The sequence below is a fragment of the Neopelma chrysocephalum genome, unplaced genomic scaffold, assembly GCF_003984885.1.
Source record: "Neopelma chrysocephalum unplaced genomic scaffold, ASM398488v2 Primary Assembly neopelma1_23, whole genome shotgun sequence".
Taxonomy (NCBI): Eukaryota; Metazoa; Chordata; class Aves; order Passeriformes; family Pipridae; genus Neopelma; species Neopelma chrysocephalum.
In genome coordinates this window covers 18,974,580-19,000,773 of record NW_020897691.1, presented here as the reverse complement: position 1 = coordinate 19,000,773, position 26,194 = coordinate 18,974,580, and the positions used below count along the sequence as shown (strand labels likewise).

Here is a 26,194-nt window from a genome sequence, read left to right as displayed (position 1 = left end):
CCCTGTTGTGGAAGAGAAATCAAAGGTGCAAGCATGAATTGAGAATAAGTGATGAAACTGATTACTAAGAAACTTAACGGCTGTAATCAATCAACACATCACAACAATTTGAGTCCACTGTTATCTGGAAATGGGGAACAAACAGAAAAGCTTGCCAACGGAGTGAATTGTTCTTTTGTGTTTGCTTTCTAAAAACCTACTTTGCAATTTGACTTCCATATCTACCTACAGAGCGATGCCGTCAAAGGGACGCTCAAATCTTTCAAGCTGCAGCTCAACCTGCATGAATTTTGTCTCTAAGAAGGAGAAAGAATACCTTGGTTTTCATTCATTTTTTAAAAAAAATTTATTTGGAGGTAGTGAAAATGCTCTTCTTTTGAAGCTCAGTGGCTATTTTCTAGCTGGGACAGAATTAATTCAAGCCATATTTTTAATTGTTCAGATTCCTTATTCTAAGGAGGGACACACCACGTATCCGTCTAGCCAAGTCTGACACTAACTATGAAGCATGAAGGCCGCTTTAAATATCTCTAATGGCAGTGATACATAGTCCATTAAAAAACTGAAAACTGCAACAGCCTATCCCATCACAGAAACCAAACCACTTATGACATTTACGCTCTATTTTATCTAGGTATAACAACCATCTGTCAACAACAACAAAAACACATTGATAGAGATGTGAGAGACTTTTCCCATTTGCTCATCAATCACTGCTTAGTATTGCAAGGGACAAGGGAGTGAAAGACAACCTTTTCACTTATGATAAAACACAAATTAATGCCCTATTTGCCAACACAAAGAAAGAGAGACAATCCATGTTTGTGTAGCCAAGTAATGACAGAGTAAAAAAACCCCAAACGTTCAAAACCAACATACACGCCACTTTAATTTTCTTGACAAAAACGTATGTGGGTTGAGCAAAAAAAAGTTAGAAAGAAATGAAAAGGTTAATGATTGAATGTAAACAATAATAGTCCAAGGATGGCCTTAAAGCATACATCTGAAACTAACAACAAACATATCTGTAAAATCTTGGTGGCTGTGGTTAAGTATATTTGAATTTTATTATGTGAAGCAGAGCACATGCATAATTATGCAAATATTTTAATTGGACTTCAACAGCCCTCATACTCTAGATGGATTTAAACCAGCACGGTGCTACCAATGATTCACAGAGCTACAAGAAGTGGCCTGTCATATGCATGCTGCCACAGTGTCCACAGCAGCAGATGCCCCGCCATGCTGTCTGCTCGGCCATTGCCAGGATGATGAAAACAGGCCTGGCAGGAATCAACAAAGAGGACAAACCAGGTATGGGGCAGAGCACAGCTATGGGGATGTGAGCACCACTGATTTGGCCATCTGTTGGAGGTTTACACGAAGCCTTTATAAGGTGCTGGACAACTCTCAGTGCTGTGCTCCCCAAACCCCTCAGGAGGTTCAGTGCATGCGGCAGAAATGTTTGTCTCTGGCTTACACTTATATATAAACACTTATACACCAGATATGAAGCAACTGAAACTACAAGCCCGTAAATGACCCCTAAAAAATAACCACCACAGGGCATGCTGGTTTTGGTGATTTACTGTTTTTCTATCTGATGCTTAACTTTGGGCCAGTAAAAAACAGCAGGTTGATGGTGCCGGAATAAGAAACTCTCTGTCATCAGGAAAACCTAACGGGAAGAACTTGAACAGTGTGTCTCTGTCTCATTTCATCTCCTGCACCTGTTCTGGGAAAACCACCTCTGCAGAGAAGGACACCTCCTTGATCTCTGTGGCCAGACTGCAAGTGTGATAGGAGTACCTTTTGTAGTATCGGCTCTCCTCATGAAACTAAACTGAGACTATTTAGTTAAATCATGAAGGCTTGAGACAACTGATTATTCATCAGTTGTGACCTGGGCTGAATTCTAACTGGTATCATGGGTTAGATGCTCCCCACGCTAGAAGCAATGCCTTGAGCTAGAGCACCTTATAATATGCTTATATTTTTCATCCTTTGAAAACACAGAAAAACTCTAAATATTGTTCAAACCATTCAAAAGAAAGGGTTTTAAACTACTATTATGTGAAACATTCACATATTTCATTTGTAAGCATTCTAGATTTCCAAAACTGCTGAATAGATGTTTTGTGCATTAGCAGTGATTAAGAACATAGCTACGTCAATGGCATTTTGTGTTTTGTTTTTTTCTGGTCTGGATGCCAATGAACAGCATGCATCTTCCTTGCAACAAGCTGTTGCAAGATTTTTGCCTCCGGAGAAGCCAGGGGGGAAACATTGATAGATGTGTTAAAATAATCTTTCTAGACAGGGGTATCATATCCATTTTACAAGGATATAACTCCCTCTGTGGTTTTGCAATTATTTTAGGATATCTAAAACTTCAACAAGAACATAGTATTACAAATTCACAGAATCACAGAATTGTTTGAGTTGGAAGGAACCTTAAAGTTCATCTAGTTCCAACCCCCCTGTCACAGGCAGGGACACCTTCCACTAGACCAGGTTGCTCAAAGCCCCATCCAACCTGGCCTGGAACAGTTCCAGGGATGGGGCATCCACAGCTTCTCTGGGCAACCTGTTCCAGTGCCTCACTACTCTCACAGCGAAGAATTTCTTCTCAAAAATCTAATCTAAACCTACTCTCAGTTTAAAGCCATTCCCCCCTATCCTATCACTATATGTCCTTTTAAACACTTCCTCTCCAGACTTGCTGTAAGCTCCCTTTAAGTACTGGAAGGCTGCTATAAGGTCTCCCTGGAGTCTGCTCTTCTCCAGGCTAAGCAACCCCAGCTCTCTCACCCTATCTTCATAGGAGAGGTGCTGCAGCCCTCTGATCATTTTTGTGGCCCTCCTCTGGACCCGCTCCAACATAAGCTTCTTCTTGTGTTGTAGTCCCCAGCACTGGATGCAGCACTCCAGGTAGGATCTCACCAGAGCAAAGCAGAGGGGAAGAAGCACCTCCCTTGACCTGCTGGTTGTGCCTCTTTTGATGCAGCCCAGGATACAGCTGGCTCTCTGGGCTGCAATGCGCGTTGCTGGGTCTTGTTGAGCTTCTGATCCACCAATACCAAGTTCTCCCCAGGGCCAGTCCTGATTCATTCTCTGCCCAGCCTGTACTTGTGCTTGTGATTGCCCCGACTCAGGCGCAGGACCCTGCACTTTGCCTTGTTGACATTCATGAGGTTCACACAGGCCCACCTCTAAAGCCTGCCCAGGTCCCTCTGGATAGCATCCCTTCCTTCCAGCATATTGAACTGACACACAGCTTGGTGTCACTGGCAAACTCACTGAGGGTGCACTCGATCCCACTCTCCATGTCATCGACAAAGACATTAAACAGCGTTTATCACTTTCATATGGTAGCCTTCTCTCCCTCAAACAATGTTTAAAAGGAGTCTCTGCCATATAATATTAGAGTAGTGGTGGTTCACAGGGTAGGTATGTGGGATAACTCAATCCCAAGGAAAAGATTTTTCCAAATTCTTGTTTAAAACAAGATCTGTCCTATTGGCTTGTGTTACTGTAGCAACTTCTGGAAACAGTTCAACTCTTAGGCCTTTGTTTTTATAAGGCATGAAAGAAAGCATTACTCCTCTTCAGATTTTTGCAGTACTATGTCCCTTTGGACTGTGATTGACTATTGCTCATTCTCTCAGCATTTAAATCACTCTAGTCTAGCCACACACTGACTAACATCCACACCAAGGCAAGAATTCCTGTTACCGTTCTCTCTGGGTATCCCATTCCCATTTTTGCTTCTTTTTTTGCCTGGAGTGCTGGCTGTAATGCTGTAATTCTGACAGGTCCTGGAATTCAAGCCATCTAGCTGATCAATACAGGTGCGGGAGACCTCCAGGTTTGCAGAAAGTAGAGTTGAACACTGAATGGAACACATCTGTTGACTCATGTAATTATCAGAATTAAAAATTCAGGGTATTTTTGATCAGAAGAGGGTGCTGACCAATGGTTAGCATAAAATAAGAAGACTAGCAATAACATTCCCAAGCCAGAGTATCCACAAATGGATTTCTTTATGAAAATTATAACTTCATCCATGTCCTCAGTGAAAGAAGACATCAATCGTAATAAAAACAACAATGTAGTTGACATTTAACAGAGTGAAATTAAGGTTGTTTCTTCAGAAAGTACATGTAACATTAAAAGCACAAGTCAAAATACTAATCTCTGTGAAAAAAATACATTTATGTATTTCTAAAGGCAGCATTTGCTATTCATTCTTAGTATAGCACACCCTTCTCTTCTATACAGGTAAAAATCACTGTAGGGGTTTAAAAATAATAGAATCTATTAACTTGTACAAAATGTGCTTGTCCATCATGGGTTAAGGGATTCCTGGCCTATCAGCAATCTTCCACAGAACTCTTAATATTACAAATTTTTGCTGCTTACACCGCAAGGGAGAAAGAGCTGACAAAAGCCTTTGGCCAGTGAGATCAAAATTGGGGATGGGGGGAGAAAGGAGAGCTTAGCTTATTTACATTTTTGCTTTGTTAGTAAACTGGAATGGTTGGAGCAGGAGGGAAAAGAAAAAAAAAGAGAAAAGTGAAATTAACAGCCACTACATCTTCTGGCAACAGCAGTGCATTTTGATGATGTGCTGCATCAGCTTCCACTAATGGTTTAGGGTTGAATCAGGCAGTTCAAGACCCAAAGCAGTGCAGGGCATCTCGGCTCATTCTCTGGAAGACCATGTACCCTAAATATAAAGAGGGCTACAAAATAAAGGGATCAGGATTTCTGGCAAAGCAGAATAATGATCTACTTAACAGGAAATCACAATGTCATTTTAAATCAGTAAAAACCATAGAAGAGTAGGATTTCAGCCCTGTAATGAACGCATGTCTGAACAAGAAATGTTACCATTTTGAGAGAAAACTACCTTTCTGAACAAAAGCCATCCAAGTTGCTTTTTCTGCTTTTAGGACTTAATCTCCCCAATCTATTCCAGTAATGCAAATGGAAACAAAGGTTGTATATGTGTGTGCCACTTACCACACAAAATATCCATCCAGTATTTCAGAGAACACAGGAAGGAAATGCCCACTGAGCTAGGGACGTGCCAATGTCAGTGCTGCCTGCGCCAGGCTGTTCCTGTGAAATTTGTGGAGTGCAGCAGAAAGCAATGTGGGGTGGCAGGGTTGCGGTGGGGTGCAGAGACAGCTTAAACAGACAGTAGAAGAAAATCAGCCATTTGAGAGGTTTAATAGGGGGCTGTTTGTCTGCCCTTTTGATGTTAAATTAGTCTTCAATTTTGTTGCAAGGAAGGAGGCATTGGGAAAAGGATGCTTCTCTTCCAGTAAACCCTGGGAAAGCAACACCTTTCTTTTAACGGCCTTCCCACCAAGAACCCCCTGCAACATTTTGGCTTTCCCTAGCCATAGCTATCAGCAACACAACAGCTGCTCATTTTACAATGACTTGCTGGAGAGAGAATGATTGAAAGAGCCAATCTATGTCACATTGAGAAGCTGTGGCACAACATTGCAGGAGGTAATAGGAGAGGAATGAGGTCAGAACAAACAAGGGTAGGGTGAGAACGGAGGGGAAAATAGCAGTGAACAAAATTATTAAAGGCAAGGTGCTGTAGTACACAATCTGTGTTTAAAAACGGCCACAACCTGAACACTGCAAACAGCCACAGAAATGCAAACAAACTCTGTGCTACTTTTTCATAGGGTCTCATGAATCTGGCTGATGACAAAAGTTATCAAAGTCCTCATGATGGAGCACAATGATGGGAACACAGGTGAAAGCACAGTCTAATTCGTACAGCTTGAAAGCCCCAGCACTCAGCGGCATGCCGCTAATCACAGGGTTTTAAACAGCAGCCTTAGTAGTGTCATTTTGTAGCTTGAGAAACGCAGCACCAGCATCAGCAGCGATGCTACCGCAGCTGTCCGTCTCCTCTCCAGAGAGCTCCGTGTTAGCTCATGCCTGGGAGTTCACCTTTAGCAGAAGAGCTGCAAAGACCAAGAGCTGATCTATGACGGGGAAACAGTGGCAGGCGATTTTGATTTAGCGCCATTTGTAAAAATCCTCCTTGAGAAAGAACTGCTTTTGTGTTTCCGTAGCAGACTAGAAAACCACTGCGCAAAATGGTGGAACAGTTTGTATGAAGAGGCAATGCTTTTCACTAGGAGAGTTACAAAAATGAGCTTTTGGGGCTCAGCTGAAATGATGAAATGACTCTGACCCTGACCTCTGAGTCCATATTCCTTCTATTTTTACCCCAGAGGGATCAATTGGTTTCATAAAAGTTATTACTTTCCCCTACTTATTTCCCATTGTCTTATTCCCATCCTTACCTATTACGGCTACAATAAAGATATTTTCAACGTCTCAACATTCTTTCCCTATTCAGCAGTCAGGCTGCTAAAATGACAATCCATTTACTTGCCTGAATCTGACTGTGGGAAAATGTCACCTTTCCAGGTGGACTACTTGGCTTCACTCAACAACAGGGATTGATTTCTGCATCATATACTGGGAACTACCTTGCAAATACAAAGCTACCACACTGCATATAAAGCAAATACTCTAGTCCTGACTCTGTCCCCATTATTCCTGCTCCACCTGAGAATGTGCTGCCAGTCAGAGTGGCTGGAGACGGAAGAAATAACTGCAGGGCATGCACACAGTATCAGGGCTTGACATGCTCAGGCCACACTTAGCGTGCAACATTCCTGTGTGCACTGAGCTTACCTCCCTTGGCTTATCTAGTTTAACCTCTGTATACAAACAGGCACAAACATTTTACACAGATACCTTTGTATTGAATACCAAAACACACGCTACTCACTGAATTTTAATCTGCACTTGGTTTACAGCAACATTCAAGTCATCTAATGAAAAGGCACCACTGCTTTTGTTTCTTTTAACTGAGCTCCATGTTTATTATTTTGTGGTTTTGTCAGCAACTGATGTTATCTCTAGGGTAATGTCAGCACTCTCGTACTCTTAGGAATTCCCCTAGTATTCACAATGTCAGAAAATAATAAAAAACTTGAGCATCAGAAAGAGAATAAACTCATCTGAAACACCAAATACGCATTGTTGCCTGAATTCCTACAAGTAACATGCCAGATGGGTAAGAATTGGAATTAATGCATGCAATTTTTTTTCTTCTGGGTATCTTAACAGATTTCCACAGATTTCTGAATGTACATGAATGTTACACAAGAGAGCGAGTGGCAAGCATGCCACTGGTATTCTAGTTATTACTGGTGGGGCTGAATTCCTAGTAACTTGCTAACCTTTGCAAATATTAAGAAATATCTCCTACAATATTCTGTATTCATGTCCAAAATTACACTGTCACAATATGGGATTGGAAAATCTCTACCTCGTCCTGCAGGTCTGTAACCACCATATAAGCTCAAGAGTCAAACCCAACAAAAATACACAGTTAGAACTGAAAAAGGACTCTGTAAACAATAGAGAGAAATCTCTGACAGATGACACACAAACCAAATACAAAAACTACAATGAAGTATTCACACTTGTTGATGATAAAAACATTTATCAAACAGTTATGTGGAGTCAAGTTCAGGACTCTGAGCACTCTGAGGGCTTGGCAGCTGAAGTTCAGATGGAATTTACTCCTGCGTTTTTTTCAGAAAAGTGCCCTAAAAATGCAGGATTCTCAGAAAATAAGTTAACTTGGAATACAGGAGTATTTATTTATGTATTTAATAAACCTATTTATTGGTTTAATTTTGTTTGTTGGAACAAACTTACCTGGAATACTTGCTGGAGAAATAGGACCAGATCTTGACTGGTTGCTTCCCACGGGTGAGCCTACGGGGGAAGGCGAAGGGCCCCCGGGGATGCCAGAGAGATGTGGAGAAGCATGAGGGGAGAACGGAGACTGTGCAGGGTTGCTCTGCTCCCCTTGGCTGCTTGTAGAGCCTGACGCGCTAACAGCTGAGCTCAGGGTTGCTTCAGTTCCAGTCGGCAAGTCGTCAATTGATCCAGATAAATCCTGAGGAAAAAAGAACATAAGTGGTTGTATGAACTAATACTCAAGGCCACAGGACTCAGGACTGGCATGGCAGTGAGCTCCATTCGTTTACTTATTTCAGCAGATAACTGAGAGGTTATCTTTAATGTTGGTTCATGTAGTTAAATGATGGCAGGAAACAAGGATAGTACGCACAATTCTCCACTTAATCTCTAATTCTTTTGAGAAAAAGAACAAGCAAGGGCAACAGATGAATTGGAACCCAATTCACTCAGCATTGAATTTAACCTTTTCCATCTGGATTAAGCTTTCAAAATTAATCCCACAAATTCTGCCTGAGCATACCAAAACTAATGAAAATGATACATCAGTTTCACTTTAACACAGTATTTAATTTTGTGGTTTGCTACCGTTACAATCACAGCTTATACACTTCACTCTAAACCATTATCACATTGAGAGAAGGGTGTAAAATATGCAGCCCTTCTCACACTTCCATGCAGCTCCTTCGCCTTGCAGCAGAGACATGATAAGAGGCCCTGTCCTCAGCAGCAGGACTGGACCTGCTGGCCATCGAGGAGCAATGAAGGCTGCTTCTACAGGTCCATCAAATACCAGTGTACAGCTCACAGTTTCTCTTCAATTTCATCTGAATATACTGCTAAACAGTTACTCCATTTCAGTTCATAACTGCTGCATTTTCAATAAGGAATTTCCTTTGTAGGTCACAGTACAACTGAATTCTAACTATGAACTACTAGACATACTCCCTGAAGCTGTAACACTGGAGTTATACTGGTCTCTGAATCTGTGGGAGTAATTCGGTTTTTTAAATAATTTTAAGATCAGATATGAAAAACCAACAGTGCTGTGACAAAGCAAGAACATGCTCCCCAAATGTCAGGAAAAATGTTAATTCCTAAGCATCACAGAAAAAGCTCAAACAAACTCAGAAGTGCCAATAGCTGTGCTTCTGTAGCTACTGGCAAGGCACAAGTTAAGGAGCATGTTACTATTTCTATTAGCAATTTAAAGCACAAACAAGAGACAGAGAGCCACCTCACATATAAAACTGGTCATTAAATGACCTCTGAGGCTTCCAATAACTGGGATGACAGAGTGTGCTACTTTGGTTGATATGGACTTCACTTGTTTGGCTCATACAAGTGGTTGCACCATAGACAACAGGACCCTTTGTCCAAGTAGCATAAAAAAACCTGGGCTTTGCCTGAGCAAAAAGCTCAGGAAGCAAAGTCTTAGTGCTGCCTAATTTTCACAACAAAAAATAAAGTTTTTTAGAAGTGACAGAACATGGATGAAATGCATGTGGTGTACTTTGAGTTAAGAGTCCTGCCCGATGATGACTACCTCCATTAGGAGGGAGGCTCACGGCCAGTCTGTCCCAACAGACAGACATAGTCTTCCAAGGCATGGGAAGAGAAGGATTAAGGGTTTAAGCACTAATAACACTCATTAGAAGCCACCTAGAATACTATATGTTATTCCTCCTTGTCCACTAGGTTAGTAAATATGGCCTACCTGACTTAGCTCTCTGCAGGACCTTATTTCCAACGAATTTCCACAAACCCTTCGAGAACAACTCTCACCACAGTTAAATTTTGCTTTTTCTGATGAGCATGAATTGCCTAATGAAATTTCATTAGGCACAAGAAATGTAAAAATTCAATCTGAAACTTCGGTCTATGTGTGGAAGCCGTATTCACTCGAGAGTACACTTCCAAATCCCTAAATGGAAATTTAATTGTGAAATGGGTAATATACTATTTTCATTATTTCTTTTTTGAAACTATTAACTGTAGAAAATGTAAACAAGAAATAACACTACTTGGTACTGTGTAGAGCATCACTAGACATTTTTCATAGTAGAATGTATTTGGCAAACAGGTAAGCAATTACTGCTTTTCCATACATAATATGGTATTCTTCTAAATGGAATCAAATCGCTGCTGTCGTGATGTGTAACAAATGCTGCAGGAAGTGCTGATAAAACAAATGCTGCTAAAAAGCATGTAATAAAGCCCTGAAAACTGAATGTAGCAGAACAGAGCCTATTCTAAAGGAATAAAAATTCTGTTTAAAAAAACAGATAGGCACCCAACTGATAGAAGATATAGAAAACACACAGGTTAACATTTATAGTAACAAAGATTTTAAAAGGATGTGGAGTAAAGCCTTCATTTGTTTCAGCAAGCTTCAAGGTACTTCAAAAAATGAATTTGCCAGGATAATGAAAAAGCCATGAAGCAGCACTGTCCATGATGAAATTATTTGCTGTTCCCAGACTAAGGCAAAACTCGGGGACAGGAATGAAATTCACTTTTCCCATCAGGTTGCATCTGACTTCTCCAGCCTCCTGCAAGGGTAAAGCAACTGATGAGTTCCAGGCATTTCCTCAAGTGCCTACCTTTCAGGGACTTCCTCACCCACCTGATGCAACTCCTTCACAAAAGTGGAAAAGAAAGAGAAAAACTTGCATGATGCCAGCCTATTTAAAGAGTGAAGCCATGCCACTCTCCGCAGCGCAGGCTGAGGGAGCACACTGGCAGGCTCAGCACAACCCCAGAGCCTTGTGTAAGCACTGGGATTTCCTCCCAGGAATGGGGAACTTCACAATCAGCTCATCTGCTGAGGATGCTATGGTAGTGTTCACTCATCAGACCCATCAAGAAAGTAAAGAATGAGGTTGCTCTCAGGATGGCATGAAAGGTTGTTGCCTCTCTGGAAGCCTGGGTTGTGCTATACAACCTCCTACCTTGTATTACAGTGGGCAAAATGAGAAATATCAGCTGTCCTACACAGAGTGGTTTTTTGGTTTGGGTTGGGTTTTTTTTGGTTGGGGTTTTGGTTTTGTTTTCCTTACATTCACTTTGAGGCCTCACTTAGTTTTCTGATGTAGAAAGCTTGAGTAGGCGAGCAACTGGGAAACTTTCAGCATACATCATCACCATCATGGCTAGGCTTCGCGAACGAAGATTTGGGATACAAAGGCTTTAGAAACACCTCTGTTATCCATAAAAACTAATTGGGAAATTAAAGAGAAGCAGAAGAAAGACTTTATGTGAAGCACCCGGACAGAAAGAGCAGAACTCGATTAACTGTTCACCTATTATTAGTATTTTAATGCTTGCTTTTACCTCATTTTAACAGAACAATAATGAAGTTGTGCAAATTCCACATCACAAACATTTATTTATATATAAAATACTATACACGTACACATTATATCCGTAAATTACATGGATACACTTGCATTTACTTAGCATATCCGTATGTAAAGCTATTAAAAAGCCTACTAATAAGAGAAATTCACAGCGGTTTAGGCATACAGCCTAGTTAACAAAGAAGCTCTGTAACTAATACTCCTCTAGAGGACAATTTAGTCAGCAGGGCACCAACTCTATTCTTCTTTTATAAGTACTATCAGATCTATGATGCCTGTAAAGAACAGAGAGACTTTACTTACTGCATCTCATTCAAACCAAGGCACCTTCAAGCTACAGTGCTTCCATTTATCTTGTTGGAAAGTTGGCAGGTAGGTAATTGCTGGGATTCTTTTAAGGGGTGGGAGTCCCCTTACCCTAAGGCATGCCTTAAATTTTTTCTCATTTCAGAGGCTTTTTCTGGAAAGCACTCATTTCTTCCAGTAAAATCTAGCAAGTTTAGAATTACCAGAAATCTCATGTTTCTTATAGATGTTCCTCGTAGAGTAACCTTATTATTCTTATCTATATATAGTATTGTTATGACTATATTTTGAAATGTGACATCAAATCTAAGAAAAAAATGAAGGACAAAATATTCCCCTCCATCATGAATGCATACAACAGTTCTGTATTTTCTATGTCAGCTTTATAGCCTGATGGTATTATTCAGGACACCCCAAAAAGCTTTCAAAGTTCATTTCTAGATAATACCTTGATTGCAAACTGAAATGTCCCCATGCAGGATTTATCTCTTTTAGCAAAGTGTTTTATCTCCAACTATCTTCACTTCTAGCCTCACCTTCCACCTATGTATGACCTTTTTTCTTGTCCCTCTGACAAGTACAAGAGCTGAAATGAACAGAATCACATTGTGCTTGGGATTATAATGTTATACCTTCCTGGTGGTACGATCTTATCAGATTGACAGGAGAGACACTCTTGAAATAGAACACCAATTTACTATTGCAATGTGGGCAGCAAGGGGTAGAAGGAAGCAAACTGCTTATACAGAGCCAGGAAACCCAGAGTTAAAAAGAAAGCACAAGGAAAAAAATGCAAACACCCATATATAATAGAATAACATTAACTTACTCAAGGAACATGCCTAGATCCAATAAAGAGCAAAAAGGAGACTACAGTAGCTCAGTAATACCACCACAATTTTACACTCTTGAGTGTGACAGGATTACAGCATTCACCATGGAGCAAAAATTTACACCACAAACACTTCTTGAACTTAGCAGCTTTGCTCAGTAATGTCTCAGCAGACATAAAGCAAGATTTTACTAAAGGGATCCCTTGCTAAATACTTACAGTTTAAAAAGAATAAGCACCTTCTCTGAAATCAGTAAAAAGAAAAAGTGTGGGGCACCTTGCTAGCAGAGTTCCTACGCCACTAAATTACACTCCCAGTTCACTAAGAAGTTACTGCAGCTTGGGGCTCTCTTGCAGGGATTGTGCAGAGCACATACAACCTGTGATTTATTTAGATTTTGCAACTACTGCCTACCAGTTCCTTTATGCTCAGGGAGTAGAAGCAAAACAGAGGTATTCTGTAGATATTAAAATTAAAGACACATAAAACCTCTCCGTCTCCAAGAAGCTGAACCCCCAGACTCTACCCTACCATCCATTTTGCTAGCATGAATCTCAGCACTACGCATAGGGAACTGCATCAACTGACTGGCTGCAGGATCAAAGCCCTGCTCATTCCATTCAGGCCTTCCTGCAGTATTTCATTAGGATGCAGGATGGTGCTGCTCAAAAGACAGGATTCCTGCATGAAATATCCATCTCTTTAACATGAATCACCACTTCAGAAGTAAAATTATATATACAACCAAACATATTTTACATGTAAGTATGTAAATATATATTCAAGCAGATATACACTCTGGTATTGTTTCGGAGCCATGGGGGATTATGAACAATATGCTCTGTAATTGAGATTAACTTTGAACAACTGATTTGGCTGACAAACACACATACACACACAAAAGAAAAACCCACAATAGCTCTGCTTAAATTTCAAGATATTTGTAAGACCTCTTTTCATCACAAAGCAGCCTATAATAGCATGTTTCAAGAAGTCTTCCAAAGGCCCTGCTGGTCATATTGTGGAGGCAGTGAGTGAGCTAACAGCCTCCCATCGCCTACACAACCGGAAAAACGCACGGACACAGCAACGATTGGGAACACATGGAAAATCCTTTCATTTTCAAAGGCCGCTACCCCCTACATGGGAGTCCTCCTTCCACACCAGATGCATAACTACCCTCAGCTAAGCAAAAGCGTAAAAACATCCCTAACACACATCGTTAAAAAATTAACAAGAGACAGCAAGGCTGCCATTATATTTTTGACACAGTGCTGAAATTAATTCTAGGGGAGAAAACAAGGTTCATTCTCTGAATCTTGCTAATTCAAGGTTTGGAGAAGGAAAAATAGAGAAGATCACTTCTAGTACAAACACCTCCTTGACGAAAAAGCTCAATTTCTATTGACAAGCACAACTCTATCTCAGAACACGCTATAGTAAGTAGAGGACTTGTTTCACTTGCAAGACAAACTTTGACAATAGTTGGGCAGAAGTACTTCTTAGTTACTCATGGTACCTAAAAGTCTTACTTAATTCTGTTTACTATATGTTTCAGTGGTTTTTACCAGATTTTTAACTTTAACCTCTACATGGTAAACTATTCACGCAATATTCCAGATGAAGGAAATTCTAAATATATGATAAAAACACTAGCTTCTTGCACTAAATTTAGTGACAAAACACCACTTGCTGGGGAAACACATTCCCTTCATTCTGTGGACCTCACATGCTTCCCAAAATAACTCAGTTACTGAACTGTGTTGCAAGAACTCTGATCAGTATCACATACTTTCCCTGAGAAGTTATACAGCCAAGTCCCTGAGGATGCAAAAATCTTTTTCCCAAAAGCCCTATATCACTCAAGCAACCAAGAAAAAGTGCAATCAAACAATGCAGTGCCAGTGCCCTGTCTGATGTCTATTCAATCTGTGGGATCCTGGAATTAAATCAGCCTTCAAGAAACTATCTACAGAAAGCTGACTTGGAAAAACAGATTCAAATTACAGCTTACTACCTAATATCTAAGAAAATGACTGTTCTGGATAGTTCTTACTTGTAATTTGGATATGAAATTAATTCCCAGTCTGAAAAATTCTATCTTGATTAAAAGTGCACAGAAAATACTGTTTCTAAGAAAAGTGTTAGTTTAGTCCTGTTCTTTTTAACAGGTTCACTAAACTAGTATGAACTTTGCTGCTGACTTTAACTGATTCGGGTTTTCTCTAAACACTCAATGGGAACGTTTTAGTTGCTAAATGTAAGGGATCTTAAGTGGACTCTGCAAAAATCAGAACCAAACAAATAAACATACCTATTTTTCCCCATTTCTTTTCCTTTTTTGGGTAACTCCTGGTCCTATGAACACCAAAGCATACACAGTGCCTGGGTGCAGAGTGTCACTGGTTCACATCTCAGGTTAAGGGCCTGAGCTGTTAGGACTATGCAGCCTGGGCAGGTGAGGCTGAGGCTTAAGACACACCTCCTTGCACAGGTGCCCGCAGCCTTGCACCTTCATCGACAGCGAACACCACTGCAACAGCCCAGCCCGCCAAGGTCAAGACATACAACTGGTCTTTCCGACTGCCACCCTAGTGATGAATATGATTTTGTTCTGCTGAATATGGTATCTCACTGTAGTATTCAACTCTCAGTTCATTTGAACGACAGAGTAATTTCTTACTACATTTGTTTAACAAGCAAAGAACCTGTGTTTGTAAGACAACCTTAACTAAAAATAACAATTGTTGACCTGGGGATACAGGAGTCCAAGAACAGAACGTGAAATGCCCCTATCCATCAGACATGGGATGAGAAGAAGTTACTAAGATGGATACAATCACACTTCTGTGCCTACACTGATCCACGATGGGATCTTCTTTGCTTGTCCAGACAAAAGCTTTACACCAAAAACAACTTTGGGCAATTGGAAATTCAAAACTGACACTGTAGCATCGAGGCACCAGACGAAAGCCCAGACAGCCACACATCCCCCTGCCTGTGCTGAGTGCCACTCATTACAGGGTCTGCAGCTCCCTGACAGTTACCAGGAAGGGGGCTCCTCAAGTCTACAGCTGCATCAAAAATCTCCTAATGCCATAAAAACAAGGCACTAGTTTATAAACATTGACTCCTGTGTATGAAATGATAAATACTAATGACCGAGGTGCTGTCAAAGCAAATTGACAAAATCTAACAAGGACTGTAAAGAGGTAGGATACGAGCCTGTCTGACAATATTTTTTAATATAAAAAATAAACAGTAAATCTCCAGAATAGAAAAACAATAACAAGGTATCTCTCAAGATACGAACTTCACTGTTTATTTCTGAAGCAGAACGCTTAGCACGTAGAATTTCTGGAAATAAAATTTAAAACCAAAAAGTCATGAACCCTTAGGAGTCATTTGTTTCTTCAGTATTGTAGCAAAGAAAAATTCCCAGTCAACAACTCTTGTAGCTACATCAGCCATTTATCATCAATAAATCATCAACATTTAAAACAACCAAATCAATGAAAACCACAACAATAAAGAAAGAAAAGTTGTATTTGCGTAACAGCAACCTAATAAAATTTAGTCGTACTCATACTATTTCCCATACATACTACCAATCTTAACCACTCCCAAACATGAAATCCCTTCTGTTAAACTTTTTTCATATAAAGAACTGTGAGGTGAGACATAACAACTTCCCTTTTATTGTGTTTCTTTGGATTACAACCATTTTCTAGATCATGTAGCCTATAGTTGCCTCCCCAGGGAGAAGACAGACTAAACTGGTTGGATAAAACAGAGAGAAAGCTGAATGAAGCAAAACATGTACTGATATACAACCTTTAAAGCTCTCTGGAGCTTATTATTTTGGGGATCACTATCCTCCTTCCTCTATGCAGCAAGTTTAGAATTTTAATTGCCACCATGCTCGCCAGTCCAGACTTTCCTGGTTGTGCTTCTGGCCACGCTGAATGCAGCATCACAAAGCCATAGGGAAAACACCATGCACTTGCTATTCCTCCTCCCATTACCTACTTGTTCTACTTTCACAGCTGATGTAGAAAGAAATCAGACTAAGCAAGCAAGGAGAGGAGTACCAAATCACAAGGATGAACACAGATTTGAGCAAGAGCATGTGAGAAAGAAGAAGACATTACCAATAGAACACGTGTCAGTAGATCTGGAAGAGACCAAAAATTTTAGCAAGAGAAGCAGTAATATGCACTAAAAAGTATTGCTTACTCCCTTTATTCCATTTATTCTGGCCACCACACTTTTGGAAATCTGTAGCCCATGCAGTCAGACATGGATCATCTATCCTTGAGACTACATATTCAAAACCCTGATATTTTGCAGGTGTGGCTCAAGCAGAAGGGAGTAAACAAAACTTCAGAACACCATAACATGAAATGTGGTAAAATTCACACCGTGCCTGTCCTGCAGTACGCCCACATGAGACTGCAGTGCAGAGATTCTCAATAGGTCTGTGCAGGACAGCTCATGTAGGAGAAGCTCTTTAAACATGACCACACAACCTCATGTGGCTTAATGTACCTTACTCTTTACTACTACAGACATACCCTGAGTCACAACACACCTATTTTGCAATTATTAATTAACATCTTTCTACGTGTGCTTCTCAGACTATCCCACATGGCATTCAGAAGGCATTAGCCACGCTTAAAAGTTTGGACCTACAACAGTATCTGATTTGGAGACTGCAGTTGAGAGAACAGAAAAAGTGGTGGTCCAACAACCAACTGCCCACTGACCTCTGAAAGCAGATCTTTTCATGCCACAGTAAATCAGGCAAATTGGTAACAAGTGAGCTCTTCTGATAGCCCATGGCCACCTATGCATGGAGCACGACAAAGGGCTGAAAGAACTGATGAGCCTATCTATACACCTGTATGCCCAAGGTTTAAAAACTCTTGATCTACAGAACTTGCCTTTTTTCTTTTTTCATATTAATACCTTTTGTAGAGTTATGGTTTGATAAAAAAGGATGTCCCAGCAGGTTACCGTGGGAATAAGGATCTACAAAACATAGTTTTTCATTAGCTTAGGGCTTGTGCATGCATCATACTGCGTCTCTTTCTTCTCTCTCCCACAACACCCGGTAACCAAATACCACAATTCAATGAGATGGTAAATAAGTCTCAGACACATCTTGAACTTCAAAAACACAGGTGCTCTGTTAACTTTCCATCTCTTCCTCTTGAATCAGAAGCAGAAAGGAGGAGAAAATGTATACATCAAAACCACTGATAAATGTTAGAAAGACTTAATTTTATGAGGAACTGAATAAAGTGACTTCCCTCAGAGAACAACATTAATTAATGAATTAAGTCTCGTTTAAAATACTGGATATGCATGTTATATTGGGGTATCAGGCAGAAATGAGTGTTACAAGGTTTACTTCAGTAAATTCAGCCTACTTTGCCACTCCAGGCTCATTCTCTCAGCATCACGCAAGAATCTCTCATCCTCCTCCTTCTTTCTCTGTTTATTTACTGAACCCAATGCCACCAGCAGTGCATAGTTCAGTGATCAGCAAAGCACAAATGAACAGGGCTATGATCACTCTGCCTCTGCTTTGCTCCTCATCCCCCGCACACACAAACTGCTTACTTCTTTCTGAGGTCTGTGGACCACAGCAGCAAAACCAAACAATTACCCTTCAAGAGCTGTTCACTAGACCCCTCCCACCTCTACATTTTTCAGTAACCTGGGAAAAGGTTGGAAAATGAAATCCAAGACAGTAATAAAGCAGAAAATAAACTTTCAGATTGTTTCTCACACTTGCCAGCTAGAACCAGACTCCCTCAACACCCGAGATTCTGGAATTCACATTTCCTTGCAGTAATTCAGTGCTTGCTGTGCACACTATTGTGCAAAATAACTGAAGGAAAATAATTGCAAGGAAACATGTTTTTTTGAGATGATATGCCTTTAACAAACTTGTGTAGAACTCATGTTTCAGAAACCTCTACATAAATTTCAAAAGGCTTTTGAAATTCTAGAAGAGGATCTTGGCCTCAAGTTTTCTTTTTGAAATGATGCCTTGATTAGCCTAGTAGGAAGGATAACTTGTAGCGCTTCAATTAAGCATTAAGAAAAAATTCTGAAAGGCCAATACCCTCCCCTATCTACTGTTAAGCTAGCTGTCCCAGCCACAGTTTACAGACTTTGCTCCTGGGGTAGGAAGAGGTAACTCAAGGCTAAGATAATGGCACGGTTGTCTTGATCCCTGAATGAATTAAGCTAATCTTTATCCAACCGGTTCATAATTTTAGATGCACTCCTGAAATCCAACAAATGAGGAGACACGTGGAAGTGTCACTACAGAAGTGTTAAACCATGCAGACTATGCCATCTACTGAAAAAAACCCCAATAGACCAATTACTACTATATTAATTCTTTAATTAATATATCATACAAAGGAAAAACATCCATGGTGAACAACGAAAGCCAGCTTTTTGTCATTTTCTGGTGTGCCTGAGTATGCTTCAATTTTACAGTTTTTCTTAATATACAGAGGACAGGGAGTCCTGAGATCTTTTAGATAAAGCCTGTAGGGGGTTGTTCTTCCAAAATTTTCCTTGGCTTTAAGGGAGGAGGTTGGTATTGCACAGAACTACCAATTCATTGCAATGCTAATAAAAACACTCTGAAAAAATTCCAAGAAAGCAAGGGTCAGATGTTCAGTGTACAGCAATTGTGATTTGCAAAAATGCAGCTGCCACTCCAGGGAACACAGTGGGTGGACACTTGGTGGAACCTTCCTGAGCAGGACACTTCCATCTGCCTTCTTGTATTAGTATGGCCAGTCTTCGCGAACGAAGATTTTGGGAAAGGTCTTTTACCTTTCAAGCCTGCGCAATGGATTTTTTAGGTGAGACACAGCCTGCGCTGAACTGAGCCCACCCTTTAATCCTAAGGTTCATCTGCCGGGGCCAAGCGAGCTTGGACAATGGCAGTGAGGTCCTCAGGACGTAGGTTTGTTTATAGTGAGTGACCTTCTCTTAGATGGATGGCCTTACAGGGCTGACGAGCTCCATCTGCCCGGGGGAGTATCCCTGACTGGGAATCAAACCCGGGCCGCGGCGGTAAGAGCGCCGCATCCTAACCACTAGACCACCAGGGGTCCCCCTGCCTTCTTGTATGATGGTGCTTTATCCAGCCCTTCACCTGAATTGCCAACTGTCCTTCCCAGAACCTGCCAGGCTATGTGCCTGCTGCAGCTCCCTCTAGCAAGCACCACTGCAGTATCACAGCTCACACTACTGCCAATTGGAAGCCACTTGTGTAAAATGTTTGTAAATGAGAACTCTTTTCCCCACTGATCACTATTTTTGTTGCACTGAATTTCAATAGTATTCATAAGTGGTGTGAAATAACATGTCAGGTAAAACGACACAGGTGGAAAAAGAAATGACTGCAGATGGAAGCTTCTTTAAAAGAGAGTTTCCCAGGATCTTGTAAGGCAGTGATCCTTTGCTCTCCTCTCACGCTGCTGCTGTTACACCACAGAAATCCCCCATCACATGAAGCAGCCTGAGGAACTGCATGTGGGGCACTAGTCAATGGCTGTGTTCTGTTCCTTGCAAGATGAAGCAAGGAAAGATTTAGCCCTGCCAGACCTTCAGGTGCAGCCCCACCTATTGCTGATTCTCCATCCTCCAAGCCTATATGAGCTATGTAACACTGCTTAGGGAGCTGGGCCAAGAGGTTTTCCGGGGAATGCATCTGACAAAAGGAAGGGAAAACAGCCATCTGTGTCAAGGTATGGTTTGTAAGTGCTATAGCTTCAGAAGGATATGATTCTAAACCTTATGAAGTGTTGCTACATGGCTTGTAAGGTCGTTGCTGTTTTGCAGCAGTTTTGCCTGAGCTCCTGTCCCAGTCCTCTCTTTGCAGTATTTTGTCCTGAAGACTACAAATAGAGTCAGTGTTTCTACACTGTCTTTCTTTAAAAAGCCCACTACCTATATATCCCTACTTCTAAGAAAACCTACCTGATGGAACTATCAAACCACAGCTCATTTCATCTTCCAAGTTATTCATTAGATCACCAAAAAAGAGAGAAAACCCCCCAAATCAGTAAATTGGATGTTCACAAAGTCTCAAAATACTTCTAAAGAGTGCTTGTCAGAAAAAACAAATGTACCAAAGGAAGAAACAGCCTTATGAATTAAGTAAAAAAATAAATAAAGGGAAAACATATGAAAATTTCAACAACCATGCCAATCTGTTGCGAGCTGTACCCGTGCCAGTGGGCGGCCTCAGGGCGCTGTAGGATTCCTCAGCGCAGTGCCAAGCTCCAGCAATATTGTTATGGTTAGAGAGGAATTTCTCACAAGAGCTAACAAAGGCAGAAGGTCATAAATAAACACAGCAGGATCGCCTTGTCAGTTCTCATTATTAGCGCTGCAGGCACTTGCTTTTCTATGGGCTGCTCGCAGGTTCATTTAAGTGTAAGAGCTCCTCCTCAGAATTTCACACGAACATAAATAAAGGCAACATTTCATAGGAAAGAAGGGCACACCTTATTTTTTTATTAATTTTTTTTTAATGCACACAGGGTCACACATGCTGAAGCCACCTATGCTGTGTGCAGCCGCCCTATCCATATACACCCATGCGAGCTCCCTGCACTGGCTTACACTCAGCTAACCCAGAGAGGCAACATCCTTCCTTGCCGACCTCTGTGATGCCGTGCAGGCCTCCCTCAGACTGTGGCTGTAATGAAATGAGGAGAGCCTTCCTACTGTAATAATGGTCACCAGAATTACATCTGGGCAGGAAATGAGGCTGAGCTCCTAAACTGATCCTGACGTGCATTATATAACTAGCAAAGCACAACTGTGTGATCATTATTGCAATTAAAAAGTGACATTTAGTGTTAACTTTCTTCTCTTACTGAATTTTAAAACAGAGAGGGAGCAGAACCAGTAACTCTGCGGGTACAACTGTGCAAAGAAGGGAGGGAAGAGTTCTTAACGTCTCAAGTGTTGGTTCTTCATCTCCCGTCAGAAGTTAACAAACAGCTAAGTGAAAATAGTTCACATTTCCCATATATATACCGACCTTTCTATTTATATTCACACCCGTATAAATGAGTGAAAAGTAAACTCTATATAAAACTAGATGCAGTTTAAACAAATTAACACTATTATGTAATGCATGCCGATTTCAAGGTGCAGATGTAGTGCTTTTCAGAATATTATGGGAAATTTAGAGATCAGCAATGCTACCTCTCCATATTTTTATTTTCTATGTATTATTCTGGAATAAAAAAAGTAAAGATGTTAATACAGCTCAAAGGTTCATGACCTCGGAAACACCACTAGTAAATTAAAAGTAAATAAAAAAACAGGCCTTATGTTATACAGGGGATGCCTAGCAGCAGTAAAAGCACTTCTCTGCCACCATCTCTTCCAACACAAGCAAGGTGGTAGAGAACATAATTTCTTACTTGCCACTCCCTTTTGCTGAAAACACTGCTCCCTCCTGTGAACTGTACTGAGCACCAATGTACCAGTTCATTAAATGGTTGTGTCTATGTTTCTAGTTGGCTATAACCTGACCAATGTTACTCTTACTATAAACTCTAATCCTTACCTTTTAAAGCAAAAAGTGCAAGACTAACAAGGAAAAACCCTGGTGCCTTGCATGTCTTCTGTGAGAAGCTCGAGAAAATAATTTTCCTTCCAGTTTGCTTCCTATCCCATCACCTGCTATCAAAAGAAGTCAGGTTGTTAGTCCTGACACACCACAGCAGAAAAGCCATGTTCAAAGAGATGTTTCTCTGAGCTGCTCAGCCCTTCATTACACACCATTCATCATTATCAACACCAAGAGTTGCTGGAATAGCCTTTGTGAATGAAAAATCTCCCTGTTTAACTTTTAGAGACTGCCAACTTCCTCCCTTTTGCTTCTGTGCCGAGGCAGGGTTTGTACCTCAGGCAGCGGGCTGGCGGTCATGCCGCGTGTGCCCTCTCCCTGCAACCCACCCTGGTAGAAGGGCAGCAGCCTCTCCCTTCCACCAGTGGAACATAGCCACTTTCCAAATGGCTGGCCCTATCAAATTGGCTTCTACCAGACAAACTACGAAAGCCACTAGGGAGGCCACTTTCTTTCTGCACATCAGTGGTGTGCTTCTTGGCTCCTTGAGAGGAAAGAGGTGCTGGAACTGGAAGGAGCTGGACAGTTTACAGCTGGTTCAGTTCCTCAGTCCCTCTTGATCAGTAGGCAATGTGCTGTCAGGGCATAGGGCATGCCACAATCCCTTCTACAAGTACAGAAATGGAGATGCTCTATTTCTAGCCTCTTCCCTTTGCTGAGATCCTCTCACTCCCCATCATCTTGCTTTGGGCACCCAGCTCCTGCACTGGCACCATCCTGGCAGGCGGTTCCTTTGTCATCCCTGGTGACTTGCTGCTGCACAGCTGCACTTCCAGTTGCAGGGCAGAGACCTGTGGCACCACCAGCAGAGGGGAGCACTGCACAGCAGGGTCCAACCTGCAATCTAACATGGCTCTCTTCACATGGTCTGTCCCTCACAGCTGTCGAGGGTGAGCAGTTCCACTCCTGACTTCTGTGGATCTCAAGTACAGGTATATACATATATCTCAGAAGTACAGGTATTTCTGAGAGCAGGATACCCCAGTCAAAGCAAGAATTATATATTTTTTACTAATTTTTTTCTTATTAGTATTTTTAAAACATTTATGTATCAGATATGTTGCAATTATCTTCCCTGATCAAAACATATTTGCTTCTGTAGAAACACTCTTCTGCCACCCATTTCAAAAGAAGAGATGGGTTTCAGCCCACTCACTAAAACATAGGTTTGTGTTAATTCTTGTACCTCATTAATTATTTCAGAAAAGGAGAATTCCTTTCACAAGGCAGAGAGTTACCTAAACCTACTAACTGCTGTGTTATGAATGGCGGTGGACAGAGACAAGGAGAAGGATGTTTCTAAGGGGTCTCTGCAGTGCTTTTATGTCACAGTGAGAACTTCAGGTTTCACAGACCCATCTATTTTTTTCCTTTTTTTCTTTTTTCTTTTGTACCATCTATTTTGTTCTGCAGTGTTTTTAGTTGTATTTCAGTAGCATGACATCCGTGGCTTTTTGGCACTTTTGATATCTTAAACTTACTTTACATAGTTACACACTAAGAATTATAGAAAATATTATAAAAATGTTTCAAGGACATCAAATTTCTAAATTAAATAATTAAATATTTTCTCATATTCAGCAGTATATTTCACTGCCATAGATGCACTACTGTGGAGTTTTTCCTGTACGAGCAGGAAATAGTTCTTTTGTACAGTCTGAGAAAGGTCATTTTACATTCATTACGAATATGAAAAAATTATGCAAAGAACAGTTGAGGAAAGGAAAAAAGAGCAGGAGGTATATTTTTCATAAGAATTATGGAGGTATTTTCTTGTTACAAAATATCATTTGTTATTTTTCAATCAAAGAAAACTGCAAGGAAACACTAAAAAGGTTGAATGTACTACTCTAAAAAATTATGATTCTGCCAAAAGATCACAAATAGCACATTAATGTCAGAATGTTGGCTCCTGTTGACTTCTCAGCATTTTAATTTCGCTTTTTAAAGGGAGAAAAGAGGAGAGAAACAGAGAAGGTATCATTAGACTAAATCCATCCTGCCTAGCCCTAACTTTTTAAGCTAAAACCCCCAAACTATGTCCATGGTCTGTATTGGTTTGTACATGACCACTTCAGCTGTCCCTGACACTTGACCTGCTTCTGAAAAGTAAGAAGTCCAATTTAAGTCAACGGTCCTACGGGGAGGTAATGGTTTGACCCTTGGTCCCTCCACTGCAACTGTTCCAATTCTCTAATGATTTCCCTGCAGAGTTCATTTACCAGTTCTGGGTCAAAGACCAGCACATCAACGAAGGCAAGGGGCAGCAGAGGCACTGCATGATGGATTTGAAAATAAGTGCATCGTAAAGGAAACCTCCATCAATTAGGGATGGCCTTTGAATTCAAAACAAAAGGAAGCAAAGTGCAAATCATAATGTCTACTCAGCTCACTTTAGCAGCACACAGATACATACGATGAGAGATGCATTCTAGCCTAGGTGCGAAACCAGCAATCATTGTGGGGCAAACAGTCCCCCATTCATCCTCAGAAGAGATGGCCTTCTGATCACTCTGAGCAAGTGGGAAGTCAAAGGGATTCACTATTTGATTCCACACCAGCTTTTGGTACAACTTAGTACTTCGATATTATGCGCACCATGACTATAACCAGGAATATTAAGACTGCTCAAATTATGAAACAAAATATTATTCAGGTCCACTTTCACTTTCTGGAATCTGTGGTTTAATTTACTTTTGCAGGGAACAGTAAAACTACCAGTTATGAGTAAGTCTTTTTCATCCACCCATTGTCATGCACACATTAAAACAGCTGCAAATTTCCTTTTTCTTCCAGTAGTCTTCAGCATAGAAATGGACTATGTGATTTTTTGGAAAGAAAGGTATGAGGAAGTATATTTAGCAGTACAGATGGAGATGTAGTAAGGGCATAAAAATATGAAAAATAAAGAAAACAAGGTAAACCCTGTGTTTGTTCCTAGTGAAAGATGGAGGGGAAAAAAATATGTCACTTATTACCAGAAAACATACAAATTAAAAATATGCTAAAAATAACTCTTAAAGTTTCCTGTGTGAAGTGACCAGGCAAAGACATATTAATAACTCTGCTGATGCTAGAAGCCATGGCCATGGCTAGTGGTCACTGAGCTCTCATGTAGTGAATTCTGCTCAGTTGTAACAATTAGGGAGCTTCAGACACATATGCAACTCTTTTAGTACTACAGTTATAAGACCATCAAAATTAAATCATGTAAGAAATATTGCAAATGGTCTTTTTTTCCTTCTTTTTTGCACTGTGCTTTTAGCACACCTAGGTTTCCCTTCTCTATTCATTTTTGAAGGACAGGGGAAAACAGCTTATCCAATATTCAAAATATGTTTGTTATCATGCTTCTTGCCAAGGCTTTTCAAAATTAATAGTGCTTGAGATCCTGTAAAAATACTCTGATTTTCCACAAGTTCTAAGAAGCCTGAAAAGAAAGGACTTCATAGTGTTTCAACACAGGATCTGAAAAACATAACTTGTCTTTCAAACTTTTGCCTGCCTGTGTGCATGAGTATCACACACTCTCTCCAATATTCTGCCCAATACTAATATGTCCGTATTATTTTCCAGCACAAGAAGCACAGAGATCTATATTCTCACTAAAACAGAAAGAAAAATGTGACTCTCTCCAACAACACTTGTTTGAAAAAAAGAGTATGACTGCTTAGACTGAGAAAAGTCAAATTTAAACTGGGAGCAGAGATATAAAATGATAAGGAAAACCTTGCAATAGACAAACTTTTTAAATCGCCTTCTCGTCACAAACGCAAAATTCAGAAGCTACGTAAAACCCCCACTACTGAGCCCATCAAACTTGCTGACTTTGAATCTTGTGAATTACTTCCCAAAGCCTTTCGTATCCTCACTTCTATTTTGGCAAAAGTGAGAGATGGGGAACAGCCCTGGGATTTGAGTGAACAGGGTTTGTCTATGCAACCAGGCTGACTGAGAATAAGTTCTTGCTGCCAACCACACCATATGTGACAGGAAAACTTTTGTTAATAAAAACCATATTGATGTACTTGTTAACGACTTCAACAGCCCAGTAATTGAATTTAAACCAGTTAACTATTCACCAGGGCTTCATCAGCCCACCTCCTTCATCTCCTCTCGCCCTGTGTTATTTCAAAGCAAGTGGAAGAATTTTACACCATCACTACCCTTCCCACCACAACCCTTTCACCATTATGTGA

The 26,194-nt window shown here is 40.7% G+C and overlaps 1 protein-coding gene across 1 annotated transcript in view; it reads right to left on the bottom strand.

Moving 5' to 3' along the window:
- The window catches only part of ARID1B (AT-rich interaction domain 1B), a 324,487-nt gene that overhangs the window by 89,735 nt on the left and 208,558 nt on the right, over window positions 1–26,194 (bottom strand). The window contains 1 exon segment of the mRNA XM_027688947.1: window positions 7,771–8,014. Within this exon segment, the coding sequence (XP_027544748.1) occupies window positions 7,771–8,014 (244 nt within the window).